This window comes from Quercus lobata, chromosome 10, assembly GCF_001633185.2.
Source record: "Quercus lobata isolate SW786 chromosome 10, ValleyOak3.0 Primary Assembly, whole genome shotgun sequence".
NCBI classification, from domain to species: domain Eukaryota; kingdom Viridiplantae; phylum Streptophyta; class Magnoliopsida; order Fagales; family Fagaceae; genus Quercus; species Quercus lobata.
The window spans coordinates 27,908,515-27,922,005 of record NC_044913.1 but is presented as its reverse complement, the minus strand read 5'-3'; the positions used below and the strand labels follow the sequence as shown (position 1 = coordinate 27,922,005).

The window sequence follows — 13,491 nt, the reverse complement described above, 5'->3', positions numbered from 1 at the left end:
AGGGAAAGAAGGCTACTACAAGATCAAGTCCAATTGGGTATTGAAGTGAAGGTTCAACTGTAGATTGGTATTTTGAGATAGGCTAGGGTTGTTGGTAAGATTCCTTATACTTGTAACTGCTTGATTGTTGATTAGTGGATTCTTGGGAGTGGTGACCGTAAAATCACCCAGTGGGGTTTTTGCCTTTCGAGAGGTTTTTCCCATTCGTCAACAAATCACTGAGTTATTTATTTTTCGCTGCATATTAGTTAATTGGTGATTTGTTGGTGCCTCCACGATTTGCATGGAATTTGACATAATTAATCAACATGAGTAATTGAGTTAATTAACCAAGGTTAAGCTATCTTAACCCAATATATGCTAAAAGACATGAAAAAGAGAGAAAGATGTGGTGTAAGCTTAGGTAATTAATGAGAGATTAATAAAATAATAGTAAAAATAAGTTAATGTGATCTTTTGGGTAACAGTAAACAAAATTTAATGAGAAAAGGTAAAAAAAACATGGTTTTCAGACCTAAATCGTTTAATGAACCATTAAAGGGAGAGATTTACAGTTTTGAAGATTGGACCGAGGTTGAACCGTGATGACGTCATAATTAATTTAAGAATTTTTTTTAAAGATAAATAAATATATTAATTAGCAAAAGTAGAAAAATTGACTAAGATAGCCAAAATAAATATTGAGATTTATCTTTCAAGTGTATTTTTTATATCATAACTTTCATAAGACAAATAAGAAATTGTTAGGTTCTAAAAGTTTAGAACAATTGCCAAACCGTGAATACAAACTTGTCTAGGTATAGATCTTAGAGTTTATAAGATTTATTAGACATTGCTCAAGGTGTTACAAGTCAGAGCACAAGAACATACAAGTCGCAGAAAGAAGAATTCGAAACATGCCAGGTTTGACCGAATGAGACTATGGTTTGACCGATCAAGACACGGATTCTGTAGATTTTAATTTTGGCCCAACAATCCATAAGCCCATTAAGTGATTAGGGTTTCAAAACTATTTCACATAGTATTTAAAGGAAACCCTAAGGCATGTTTTGTTGTGGCTTTGGAGCTTCTCTTTTGAGATTTAAAAGGTGCTGTACCTTCTCCTTTCAAAGTCATTACCGGAATTCCATCTATATATTATTAGAACTGATAGATCTGAAGCTGCTAGTTCATATATAGCTGATGATTTAAACCTTCAAGGGTGGTCTTGGAGTACAAAACTAGAGAGTTTGTGTTGCTAAACCTTTGAGTGAGATCTCAAAGTAAAAAACGTGAGATTTTGTGTTCAGCAAATCTAAGATAGAGGAGTCTGTGGAATCGGAGCTGCACGTGGTCGTGTTAGTAAGTTCTACGTGAGTTAGCTTTAGATTTAGGGTTTAAATCTTTTGTAATTTTCCATTCTATCATAGTGGATTTGTTTACCTTGAGGATAGCTAGGTTAAATCCTCCCCAGGTTTTTACCTTGAAATGGTTGGTTTTCCAAGGTCATCATATTACTGTCTTCTTTACTTTTCCGCACTAAGTAATATGTTTGCATGTGGTTAAACTAATATGATTTTCAAGGGGTTTAACAAACAAACAAGTGGTATGGGAGCAAGTTCACTCTGATTGGATTAACGTCCTGAGTAGATCCTTGATCTTTGTTGTCATGGATAATTTTAAGTGCCTTATTGCTTTTAGCTGTGATGTTTTGAATAAAAAGGAGAATAATGTTTCTATTGATCTTATTGATACCTATGAAACTCTCCATAGGGAATTAACTAAATCTATGAAAATTGCTAAGAAATTCAAGGAATAGTTAAAATTGGCTAATCTTGAAAAATACTAATTGATTGTGAGATTGAATGAATCTAATAAAAATAATGAATTTTTGAGAAGTCAATTTTCTTCTTAAGATGAGAAGGTGAAAAGTTTGGAATAAGAGTTAGCTGAGTCTAAAGCTAAATTGAAAATTGTCTTATACCAAACTTGCTAATGATAACATATTTATTTCTATTTCCATTCCTAGTAAGCCTAAAGATGAAAAAGTTTATATTCCTCATTTCAAGAGGAATAATAAAGAAAATGCTTATGTTGCTAGGTTAGACAAAGGTAAAAGTTTTGATGTAAATGTTGAAGTTTCTAAACCTAAGTCTAAATTTACCGATAAATTGCATAAGAAATCAGTTTTTGTGCTTACCTGTCACCTTTGTGGTATTGTTGGTCACATTAGACCAAATTGTTCTTTGTTGAGGCAAAACCAAAATCTAAGACTAGATTTGCAATTAGGAATATTGATGTTTCTAAATTTGTTCCTATTTGTCCCTTTTGTGTTGTGTCTGGTCACATTCATCCTAACTGTCATAAATTGAAATTTAAGCATTCTATATCTTAGTCTAGGGTATGTGATGATATTTCTCCTGCCATAAGTCCAAATAAATTGTTTCATATGCTATTGAAAAATTTAAGCTTGTTGGCTTGTAAAAGGAAATTGTAGGATGTCTGTCTCTCTCAGAAGAAGTTTGTAATCCCTCAAGTACACTCTGCTTCTCGTGGTTCTTCACCTACAAAGCCAAAGACTCTGTTGTATGGGTGAGAAAAGACTTGCTAAGGTGAGTGTTGTTTATTTGTCCTTGATATAATTCTTTCAATTATTTGTGGATATGTTTTCTTTCAATTTTTGGTTGTTTTATTTTCTTAGGTTGTTTTGATTATTCAAAAAACTGAAAACAATGAAAAATTTCAAAAAGACAAAAATATTTTATTTTGTGTCTAGTTTTAATTTTCTTGAGGATAACATAAATTATGATATCTCTCTCTTGAATTAGAACATACTTGATATTGGGGAGAAACATAGAAACTATGTATTGCATAACTGAGTGCATAAGTTATTTCTAATTTTGTATGAGTATGTACTAGTTTGTACATGTACTCATAGATTAATTAAGAAATTGATATTTCTTGTTTGTGTACCCTCTATAGTTTAGTTGAGCACTATCATGCATTGCTTTTGCATTTGTTCATTTAGTATAATGTGTCCTTTTTATTTTTGGTCATAAAATTTTGAAAATCAAAAAATATTTTTATTTTTTATTTTTTGTATTGCACACCACTAAGTGTGTAATTAAGGTTAGCCTATGAAATTTGCATTTCATGACTTTGTACCTTGTTTAACTTTGATGAGTTATTTTTTGCACTTTGCTATTTTGTGCTATGTAGTGCTTTATTATGTGAGTTGTTTATAGTCCTTAAACAAATTATTTTGATTTTGATGTCACATTCTTTTGATTATAAGGACTAAAAAATCCTAGGAAAAAGACATAAATAACTATCTCACCATTGTTACTCACCAATCATGAACACTTGTGTGCAATTCATAAAAGCCGTGCTCAGTAAGGTGTAGCACTTGCACGGCAAAATAAAACAAGATGTTGATTTCAAAAGAATAAGAAATAAAAGAATATCAAAAGAAAAAGAAAAGCAAAAAGAATCAAAATGTTTTTACATGATTGCAAACGTGTTTTTTGGGAGATGTGGGAGTTATATGATGTAACTTTTTAGGTAATAGTCACTTTCAAACCAATGTGATTGATGATGTAGAAAATTTGGTCGATTACTATCTACATATCACATTTTCTGTACTTTGCACACTTACTAGTTGCACCATACTACATGCAAATCTTTGCTAAACTCTGTACATATGATTGTGTGTTGACTAATCTGGCCATCTTTAATTGCATATGATTTGATGTGTAAATGCAAATTTTTATTTTGGTTGGGAATTTGAAGAAAAATGTGTTTAGAAGTTTAAAATCTTTGTTTTAAACTTCTTGATTGGTTTTGATATTTGCATTTAAGAGGAATCATGTTTTTAAAACTTTTCTGGATCATGTTCATAAACATTGAGTCTTAAAACTGCTTTCAAAGTTGATTTTTTGCATAAAATTTCCACATTTTTAAGTTTTAAAAATTTTCACTGTTTCGACCAATCGAAGATCTCCTTAGATTGATCGAAAATGTTCAGGTTTTGAAGCAAAAAATCTTTGCCTGATTTGATTGATGTCTGATCGATGCTCGACCGATCAAAGATTTCCAGATTTGTTTTTGATTCCTACTCGATCGATCGAATTTTTTTTGGTTCATACGACCTTGACGAATCTATCTTTTCATGCATCATTTATGATAGGATTCACATGAATTCCATTGTTTTCTTTATCCATCTTGCATTTTTACAGTCATATCTCTCATTTGTTTCACACATAACATGCATACACTTTGCTAAATTTGGTACTTAACTTGATTTAAAAATTAATTGATTAATTTTTGAGTCCTCTGTACATTTTAGTATTTGCTATTTTTCTTGATGTGTGTACTGCAAAATTTTTTTTTTGGAGATATGGTGGATAATAAATGTGAAAATATTTTCTCTAAAACACATTGCATGCTGAATTTTTATATCATTGAGATCTATATTGTATAATCTTAACTGATTGTGTCTAAAGTATTTGCATGCATCTATTTATGGGTCACATAGTGTCAAGTTGGCATATATTGAAAGAGAGAATATTTTTCTTCATTTGTATCCACAACTTATGTGTGTCTTTATTTTTCCCCACCTCCTAAATTTTCCCAAACACTGCTTTTCCCAAAACTTGTTTTGTTTTTCCTATTTTTATAGGGGGAGAAAGTTTTTTTTTTTTTTTTTTTAAACCTATGTTGGTCTTAGGGGGAGTTATTGCTCTTCATAGGAGGAGTTGTCTCTATTTCCTATAGAACTGAATTCTTTTGTGTTCTCTTAGTTCTCTATTTTCTCTTATCCTCTATTTGTATGTTTACTGTTTACCTTCTGATTGGGTTGTTTTTGTCAATACGTGACAAAAGGGGGAGAAATAGATGAAATTCGGAAAAGATTTTTAATTGTTTTTATTTAGGGGGAGATGAAATTGTTTTTGAAAGGGGGAGAAAATAAATTTTTTTGATGTATCTAACTTAGGGGGAGAGTTAGTTTGCATGGTTTTTATTTGATGTTATTGCATATTTGTTATTTATTGTTTATCTGTCTTTATTTCCACACATGCGGTAATGTGCTATTTTGAGTGTTTCAAGAAAGACAGATACATTCTAACAAGATCTTTTGCCTCTTATAGAAACTTTTAGGTTTGAAGTCTTAGATTGAGATTTGTGATGTATTTGGGTATTTTATTGTAATTGGTTTGTTCTTGTATTTGAGCATTTCATTTTGTATGTAAGTTTTATCATGGATTGATAAATGGGGAGATTGTTAGGTTCTAAAAGTTTAGAACAGTTTGCAAACCATGAATACAAACTTGTCTAGTTATAGATCTTAGACATTGCTTAAGGTGTTACAAGTCAGAACACAAGAACATACAAACTGTAGAAAGAAGAATTTGAAACATGCCAAGTTCGATTGATTAAGACACAGATTCTGCATATTTTAATTTTGGCCCAACAGTCCATAAGCCGATTGAGTGATTAGGGTTTTAGATTTATTTCACATAGTATTTAAAAGTTGGAGCTGCACATGGTCGTGTTAGTTAGTTCTATATGAGGTAGCTTTAAATTTAGGGTTTAAATCTATTGTAATTTTCCATTCTATCATAGTGGATTTGTTTACCTTGAGGATAGTTAGGTTAAATTCTCCCCAGGTTTTTATCTTGAAATGGTTGGTTTAATTGGTTTTCCTGGGTGATCGTATTACTATCTTCTTTATGTTTCCACATTAAGTAATAAGTTTGCATGTGTTTAACCTAGATCTCATAATTAACGTAAATAAACATTTGACTAATTTATTAGGCTAAACTAATCTATTTTTAAGGGGTCTAAAAAAACAAACAAAAATATTAAATTATAAGTGTAGGGCCAGGAATTAAGCACTTCTACTATTAGATGAGCGGACCCAAACCCAACTAGCCCAATACAATAAATTTATAGAGAAAGGGTTTAAGAACTAGGCCTTAGTGAGGGTTACAACAACTAGATATGGTTATGAGTGGGTTGAATAACAAGGACATAGGCTAAAGTATGAAATTCTGTCCTCGGGCATTTCTTCCGAGGAAATTATTGTTTTTATTCTTTTTTCAGTGCTTAGTTACAAAGGTTTCCAAGATCATGCAAATTGCTACCGTATTCTCCTTCTCCCTTTTTTTCGATCCCCCTTTCTTGGAGGATTTCTCACATTATATATCCCCTTCCAGTCGATCTTGGCCCTCCATCTGTTGATCATACAGGTCACTACTCGAGTGCTTGTCCTATCAGCCACCTTCCCAAACCTTCTATGAGTTGCAGCAACCAAGACCGCGCAGTTCAGGGGTCATTTCCTCATTAATGCGGCCAGGACGTTAGTTGTGGGCATTTAATGCGGAGGTGATAGTTTCTCCTTGAATTGCTCTTACACCATGCTCTTATGGCTATCCTACTGTACTTGTCCTTTTTCTTGGGATGCTCTAGGAGGCTGCCTTCGATGACGTGTCGTTCTTCCCTTCCAATATTTAGGTTGGTCGAGAACAGGATTGTCCTCGGTGATGTTTCTAGGTAATTTGGACTTTCTTCGTTCGTCCTCGAACATTTCTTCCTCCTCGGTGTGGGCCTTGGGCTTAGTGTGAAGTGGGTTGGGATTGCCAAATTCTTTGACCCCATAATAGCCCCTCAAAATCCTGCTGTCCGGCTCCTTGGGCGGGGAGGAGGATTTTGATGTCCTCGGGCCTTCATCATGGCTTGTCAAGTCTTGTCTTCCATTAGTGCCAGAGTCTTCTCACTTGTCCAAGGCACGTTCTTGGTGCTTCGGTATACGGAGCGCACCTTCATTAAATTCTGGCAGCTTTGTGCTCCCCATGTTCAACGATGTGATGGTAATCCAACGGTGGGCATTCCTTAACTTTATGGGCGGGAAAACCTGCACGGTTATTTTTAATTGGGGGTATAAATACCCATTTGAACCGATTTGCCTCCTTACTTTTACACTTAAGAGTTCTTGCGCACATGTTTTGAGTTTGGTCAAATCTCCAGCCAAACTCACATCTCTATTCAGCATAAAAAGCCTGTCCGAGGAGCTTTTCCTCATTTCTGTAAGTTTTCTTCTCTCTCTAACTATTGCTTTCTTTCTTCTAAGTTTCTTTTTCTCTCGTTCCTCGCTTTCTTTCGTCCTTCCCTGAGTTTTTTAGCTGTTTCCAGGGATAGGTAAGTTTAAAAAGTTGGTTGAGTCTGAAGAGTCGATGAAGAAATTCGTTGCCGATTATAGGATACCTAGTAATGTAGGCTTGAGATACTGTGAAGAAGGGGAGTGGCATTTTAAGAGGCAAGAGGGTGAAGTAGTGATTCCCATGATCGCCTTCATAGAAGGTGGTATGAGAATCCCTATGGGGCCGGTGATGAGGGACTACCTTAGGCATTTCAGATTTGCTCCCACCCAGTGCGCCGCCATCGTGTTTAGGATCCTAGGTTGCGTGGATGCTTTAAACGAGAAAATGGGTTTGAGGTTAACCCATCATGATGTAAATTGGTGCTACAACCTCCAAAACCTAAAGCGTAAATCCTATTATATGAAGACCAAGAATGATAAGGTTCGGCTTATCCAGTGCCTCCCCGAGACCAGCAAGGGGTTAAATAAGGACTTTCTCATCGTGTTTGGGGAGTGGCACGACGACCTTCATTTTCCGACAGAGTAGGGGGAACCAGGTGGTGTATTTAGAGTAGGAGAGGGCTAATCTTTTGTGTTATCATAGTTTGCCTTATTCGGTTGCTAATATGAATATGCTTTCTTTTTTGCAGATCCACACGCCTTTGAACGACACTTTCACTTGGTCAACAGAGAAGATTTGGAAACCATCCTTAAGGTGGAGGTCTTTGTGAATGAAGCTGACAACCAAGTCAGAGTTGTTCACAAGATCCTCGGGTACGATCCCATTCAGAAATCATTCTCCCCTCCGAAGCACATGATCAGAGCTAACGATCCTCGACTTCACAGAATCACCGTAGCAAAACATGGGTTTTTGCTTCCCGAATGATCTCCTGTCCTAGAAGGCGTCCCGCTGGCAGGCCCTTCTTCATCCCATCAAGCAGCAGAGGTTGAGGGTGTTTTGGGTCCGTCCGAGGACGAATTTGGTGTATTCGACCAAGTTAATCAATCTGAGGATCCCTCTGGTGACTTAGGTGACCCCAATTTGATAGAAGCGGATCTCCTATCAGTAGGGACTTCTTCTCAGGCTGAGATGGGTTTTAAGAGAAAACTTCCAACCAGCTTGCTCGACCTAATTAAGGGCCAACCGGGGAAGGACGTGCCAGGGAAGCCACAATCCAAACTTCCTCCTCCTCCACCCCAGCCTCAGCCTGCTCAGACCAGGTCATCTTCCACCCAATCGCAACCATCATCTCCTTGGTCCAGACTTCCTCCTCCTTCCCAGTCGACTCTGCCTCCTCGGCCCGAACCCGCCGATCCGAAAAGGAAGAGGGCTTCCAAAGGCAAGGAGCCCATGGATGGGGGTAAATCTCGCTCCTCTCGGGAGGAAGATGAAGCCTTACGAGCTTCAAAACAATTGAAAATCGAGCACCAGGGCCAAGAAAAAGAGGCCGCCACTCAGTCCGAGCCCCAGGCCTGGGTTCCTGCCCCAATGCTCCACGAGGAGCCATTTATGGGCAACGCCTCCCTCAAGGACTTCCGAGGGGGTGAAGGCACCTATGTGGTCTACTCGTTGGAAAGGTCCCTGCTACTTCCCACCGATATGGCCGAGCTGGGGAATTTGAGGAGGCAGGAGGTCTTTCTCAGCATCAAGAGATACTTGGGCATGGTAAGACTTCTAACACTTGTGACTTCGTTGATTTTTGTTCCTTGGTTTCCAACTTACCGTGTGTTTGTTTCAATTGGCAGGCTGTTCAGGCCACTTTTAGGTTAGAAGAGGATGCTAAGGAACAGAGCAGGTTCCTGGAGCTCAAGTGTGACAAGCACTTGGATGCTACGCGGACCCTTAAAAACTCCAAGGCCGATCTCTCGAAAGTAAGGGAGGATCTGAAGGAGATGACTAGGGCCCGAGATAACACTGAATCAAGCCTAGCTAGCGCTCAAAGGCAGGCTGAAAGCCAGACGAGGCACCTACATGAGACTTAGGATTAGCTGAAGATTGCCAAGGAGCAAATCACTGATCTAAAGAAGAAGTTGGCCGAGGCAGAGGGGGCTAAGAACGTCGCGGAGTGGGCCAGGGATGAAGCCTTGAGGGCTAAGGCAGAGGCAGAGTTCGCCAGGACGGAGGTCGAGAGCTCCAAGGAAAAAGTCGAGGAGGAGGCTTATGACTTGGGAGTGGTCGAGACCCAAGCCACTCTCAAGGCTCAAGTACCTGGGGTATGCAGGCTCTATTGTTCCTAGGTTTGAAATGAAGCCCTTAAACAAGCTGGGGTTGAGGCTTCATTCAATTTGTGGAAGGTGGAGAATGTATACTACCCTCTGGCCATCCGAGAAACTGCCCCCGCTAACTCCGAGGCTAAGGTTGCTCCTGAGGAGACTGAGACTACTCAGCCTGAAGCTGCTCTAGCCATAACTGCTCTTGATGAGCCAGCCAAAGAGAGTGAGCTTCCTAGGGCGACCAAAACAAATGAAGGCTCAAATCCTAAAGCACCCCAGAAGATTGCAGAGTCTACAGTTAATGCTCAGGCCTTTCATGTCGAGGAGCCAGCCCTCTCAGTTCAGCCCCTCTAGACTGTTCCCCCAAATAAGGGCTCCAAGGGTCCTGAGGTCGTTTCTACTTAGCTCTCCAAAGATGGAGTCAGGATAAAATTGAAGAAATAGGGCTTTTTTTTTTTTTTTTTTTTTTTTTTTTTTTTTAACATTGGAATCATTGTAATCAGACATTTAGATTAAATGTATGAAATTCCTTCTTTTACATTATGTATTTATTGTTATTATTATTATTATTATTAGTGTGAATCTCGTGTCTCATGAGTTGGTTATCCTAATGGGTAAAAATGGTTATGTACATACCATGTTTGAAATTAGACTTTTAAATTCTAACTCATCAGCATTAAGGGGACATATAGTTTGCATTTGCTCACATTTTTAGGGGGCAGGGGCCAAGTATATGATCCGAGGTATCGAGCATATACTTAGGCTATATTCGCAACTTGCATGAATGCTTGATCTTGCTAATTTCTTCAAAGGTTGTGGTCCGGGGATCCACCCAACATTGGGATTCTACCTGCCACCTAAGTTCTAGCTAGAAGTAGTTAGTTTCCCCATAGGTTTGAATCCGAGGACCATACAAGACTTTGGTTCTGTCTAGTACTTAGATTTTTCTGGAAGTAACTAGTTTCCCCATAGGTTTGAGTCCAAGGACCATGCAAGACCTTGGTTCTGTCTGGTACTTAGATTTTTTTGAAAGTAACTAGTTTCCCCATAGGTTTGAGTCCAAGGACCATGCAATACCTTGGTTTTGTCTAGTACTTAGATTTTTCTGGAAGTAACTAGTTTCCCATAGGTTTGAGTCCGAGGACTATGCAAGACCTTGGTTCTGTCTAGTACTTAGATTTTTCTGGAAGTAACTAGGTTTCCCATAGGTTTGAGTCCGAGGACCATGCAAGACCTTGGTTCTGTTTAGTACTTAGATTTTTCTGAAAGTAACTAGTTTCCCCATAGGTTTGAGTTCGAGGACCATGCATGACCTTGGTTCTGTCTTGTACTTAGATTTTTCTGGAAGTAACTAGTTTCCCCATAGGTTTGAGTCCAAGGACCATGCAAGACCTTGGTTTTGTTTAGTACTTAGATGGTTGCCAAGATACAAGACATATAATCATAATGGACTTAAAATTTGAATTAGAGAAATGCTTTTGTTAATAATAATACCTTCTCAGGTTATTTACATTCCATGGACGAGGTACAGCTTTTTCATTTAAGTCTTCTAAGTAGTATGCACCTATTCCTGCTACTGAAGTAATTCGGTCTGGTCCTTCCCAATTAGGTCCCAACTTTCCCCAAGATGGGTTCTTGGTAGCACCCACAACTTTCCTCAACACTAGGTCCCCTGGTGCTAGTGGTCTCAGCTTCACGTTGGCATCATATCCCTGCTTGAGCTTCTGATGGTAATAGGCCGACTGGATCACTGTCTTTTCTCTTCGTTCATCAATCAGATCTAGGCTCTTCCCTAGTAGTTCGTCATTACTGCTGGGAGTGAAGGAGCTCATCCTTAGCATTGGGAAGCTTGCTTCTAAAGGGATAATAGCCTTGGCCCCATAGGTCATGGCAAAAGGTGTATCCCCTGTTGACCGCTGTGGTGTAGTCTGGTAAGTCCATAAGACGTGCAGCAGCTCTTCTACCTATCTTCCCTTGGCGTCATCCAGTCTCTTCTTAAACCCATTGACTATGACCTTGTTGACAACCTCGACCTGTCCATTTCCTTGAGGATAAGCTGGAGTTGAGTACCTATTAGTGATCCCCAGTTCGCAGCAGTATCTTCTCTAGTCTCAAATCTTCATAATATGAGACACTTATGCACTCTTGCTATGTTTCACACACAACACGCAAATTCTTTGCTACTTTTGATACATGTGCAATTACTATATGATTTGGCCATCATAGGAGATACATATGTTAATATATGTTCACTAAACTATCTTAACTTGTTTTTTAAACATAAAATTGGTTAGACTTGTTTAGTGTGTGTGTGTGTGTGTGTGTGTGTGTGTGTGTGTGTTTGGATCTATGTATGCTTTGCATCTATGATTGAGAGATGTTTTGAGAGCTCCATATGTTGCTTGGATGTTTGTTTGAGTAGCTTGCTTGTTGCCTTCATCTCTATGTGTTTTCCTCCCTTGAAAAACCTTCTTTCTTCATGCTCGACAGCTTCTCGATACATCCTCGATAGATTCATTTCTATCGAGCTTTCTTTCTTCAGCCTAGATAGAAACCTAGACAGATCCTCAATCCATCGAGTATTTTTCTTGTGCTCTTTACCTTCTCGATAACATCTCGATAGATTCTTGATCCATCGAGATTTTTGGGTTTCTTCACGATAGAATCTCGATAGCTTCTTTGATCCGTCGATCAAAATTCCTGTGCTTTCTGTTTCCTCGATAGATTCTCGATAGATCCTCGATCCATCAAGACCATCCTTTAGCCGTCGACAGATCCTCAATAGATTCACTTTTGTCGAGATTTAGAGCTTGATAGATTCTCGATAGATACCTCAATCCATCGAGCTGCGTTTTCGATTTAAGGTTGAGGTGCGATTTCAGATCTCATTTTCTCACTTCTCTCTTAATAGAAACTCTTCTCTCTCAACCTAAACCTCTTTCTCACTCTTAAATCTCCTCACCCTCGTGTTCTTCGGCCTAGATCGAGCTTCCAACACTTGGTAAGTGTTGTAAACCCTCTCTCATTCATGCATTCATGCATTTTTGACCTAGGTTTTGGGGTTTTTCAAAATTTTTGGGGTCTTTAAGTTTTTCATAAAATTTTTGGGTTGGGCTTTATGAAATTGTTGTCATATGACCATGCATTGCGTATTCTTTACATTATAACAATGTTTCATGCATATTTAGATGTGTGTGATTGATTATTGTTGATTGAGTGCTAGCAGGTTCAGATTGGGTTTTACCTATAATGCTCTTAAATTCTTATGTCACATGTTCATGCATTTTTCATGCATACGTTCTTTTCATCTTCTTATTCTAAACTTGTGTTCTGCTCTCTCTCTCTCTCTCTCTCTCTCTCTCTCCCCCTCTCTCTCTCTCTCTCTCGGATAGACTGCACTATGGCACCTAAACAATGCAAATCCACTCCAGCTCAAAACCCCTTTCAAGTTTCCGGGTCATCTTCTTCTTCTGATCCTTATGTACCTTTCCACAATCGGTTCCGTGATGAGAAGACCAAAATGAACTTCTTTGAGAACTTCCAGAAACATGGCATTCATTCGGAACGCCAAGTTATTCTGTCGGACTTTACCGACACTCCTCTCCCCGTTGTCATTCGGACTTGTGGTTGGGAATCTCTACTTAAGAGACCCATGAGGTGTCCCATTGTGTTTATTCAGGAGTTTTACTTCAACATACATGGCATCAATACCTCTATGCCTCAGTTTGTCATTACATTCATAGGTACACATATCATAGTTACTCCGAATCTTATATCCGAGGTACTACACGTACCTAGGGTAGCGCATCTTGACTAACCTAGCTGTGATTGTCTACGGACTATGTCCAGAGACAAGCTTATCTCTCACTTTTGCGAGACTCCTTCCATATGGGGTGGTAAGCTAAACACCTCATGCTCAGGCTTTGCTAAAGGCTTGAGATTCCTTAACATGATAATGACATTCACTCTTACTCCTTTGTCTCATTATAACTCCATCATTAAGCCTTGTGCTCATTTTCTTTTGTCTTTTTTAGAGGATCTTTCCATTGAGTTTCCCTCTCACCTCATCACATCTTACATAGATGTGTATCAGGATACCGCCACTCATGATAAGCTTATCTTTCCTTCAACTATCACATGGATCCTTCAACACTTCTCCA

The 13,491-nt window shown here is 38.3% G+C and overlaps 1 protein-coding gene across 1 annotated transcript; it reads left to right on the top strand.

The window, feature by feature from the left end:
• Nucleotides 1-8,207: 8,207 nt before the first annotated feature.
• LOC115964585 lies at nucleotides 8,208-9,685 on the top strand. The gene is made up of 4 exons (XM_031083867.1): nucleotides 8,208-8,783; nucleotides 8,864-8,989; nucleotides 9,107-9,331; nucleotides 9,413-9,685. The coding sequence occupies exons 1-4, from the start codon at nucleotides 8,208-8,210 to the stop codon at nucleotides 9,683-9,685; spliced, it is 1,200 nt and encodes a 399-aa protein (XP_030939727.1).
• Nucleotides 9,686-13,491: the final 3,806 nt, after the last annotated feature.

Coding starts and splice junctions, on each gene's coding strand:
- LOC115964585 (XM_031083867.1), top strand. CDS start 8,208: ATGGGTTTTAAGAGAAAACTTCCAACCAGCTTGCTCGACCTAATTAAG. Junction 8,784..8,863: donor TCAAGAGATACTTGGGCATG/GTAAGACTTCTA, acceptor TTCAATTGGCAG/GCTGTTCAGGCCACTTTTAG. Junction 9,332..9,412: donor TCAAGGCTCAAGTACCTGGG/GTATGCAGGCTC, acceptor AATTTGTGGAAG/GTGGAGAATGTATACTACCC.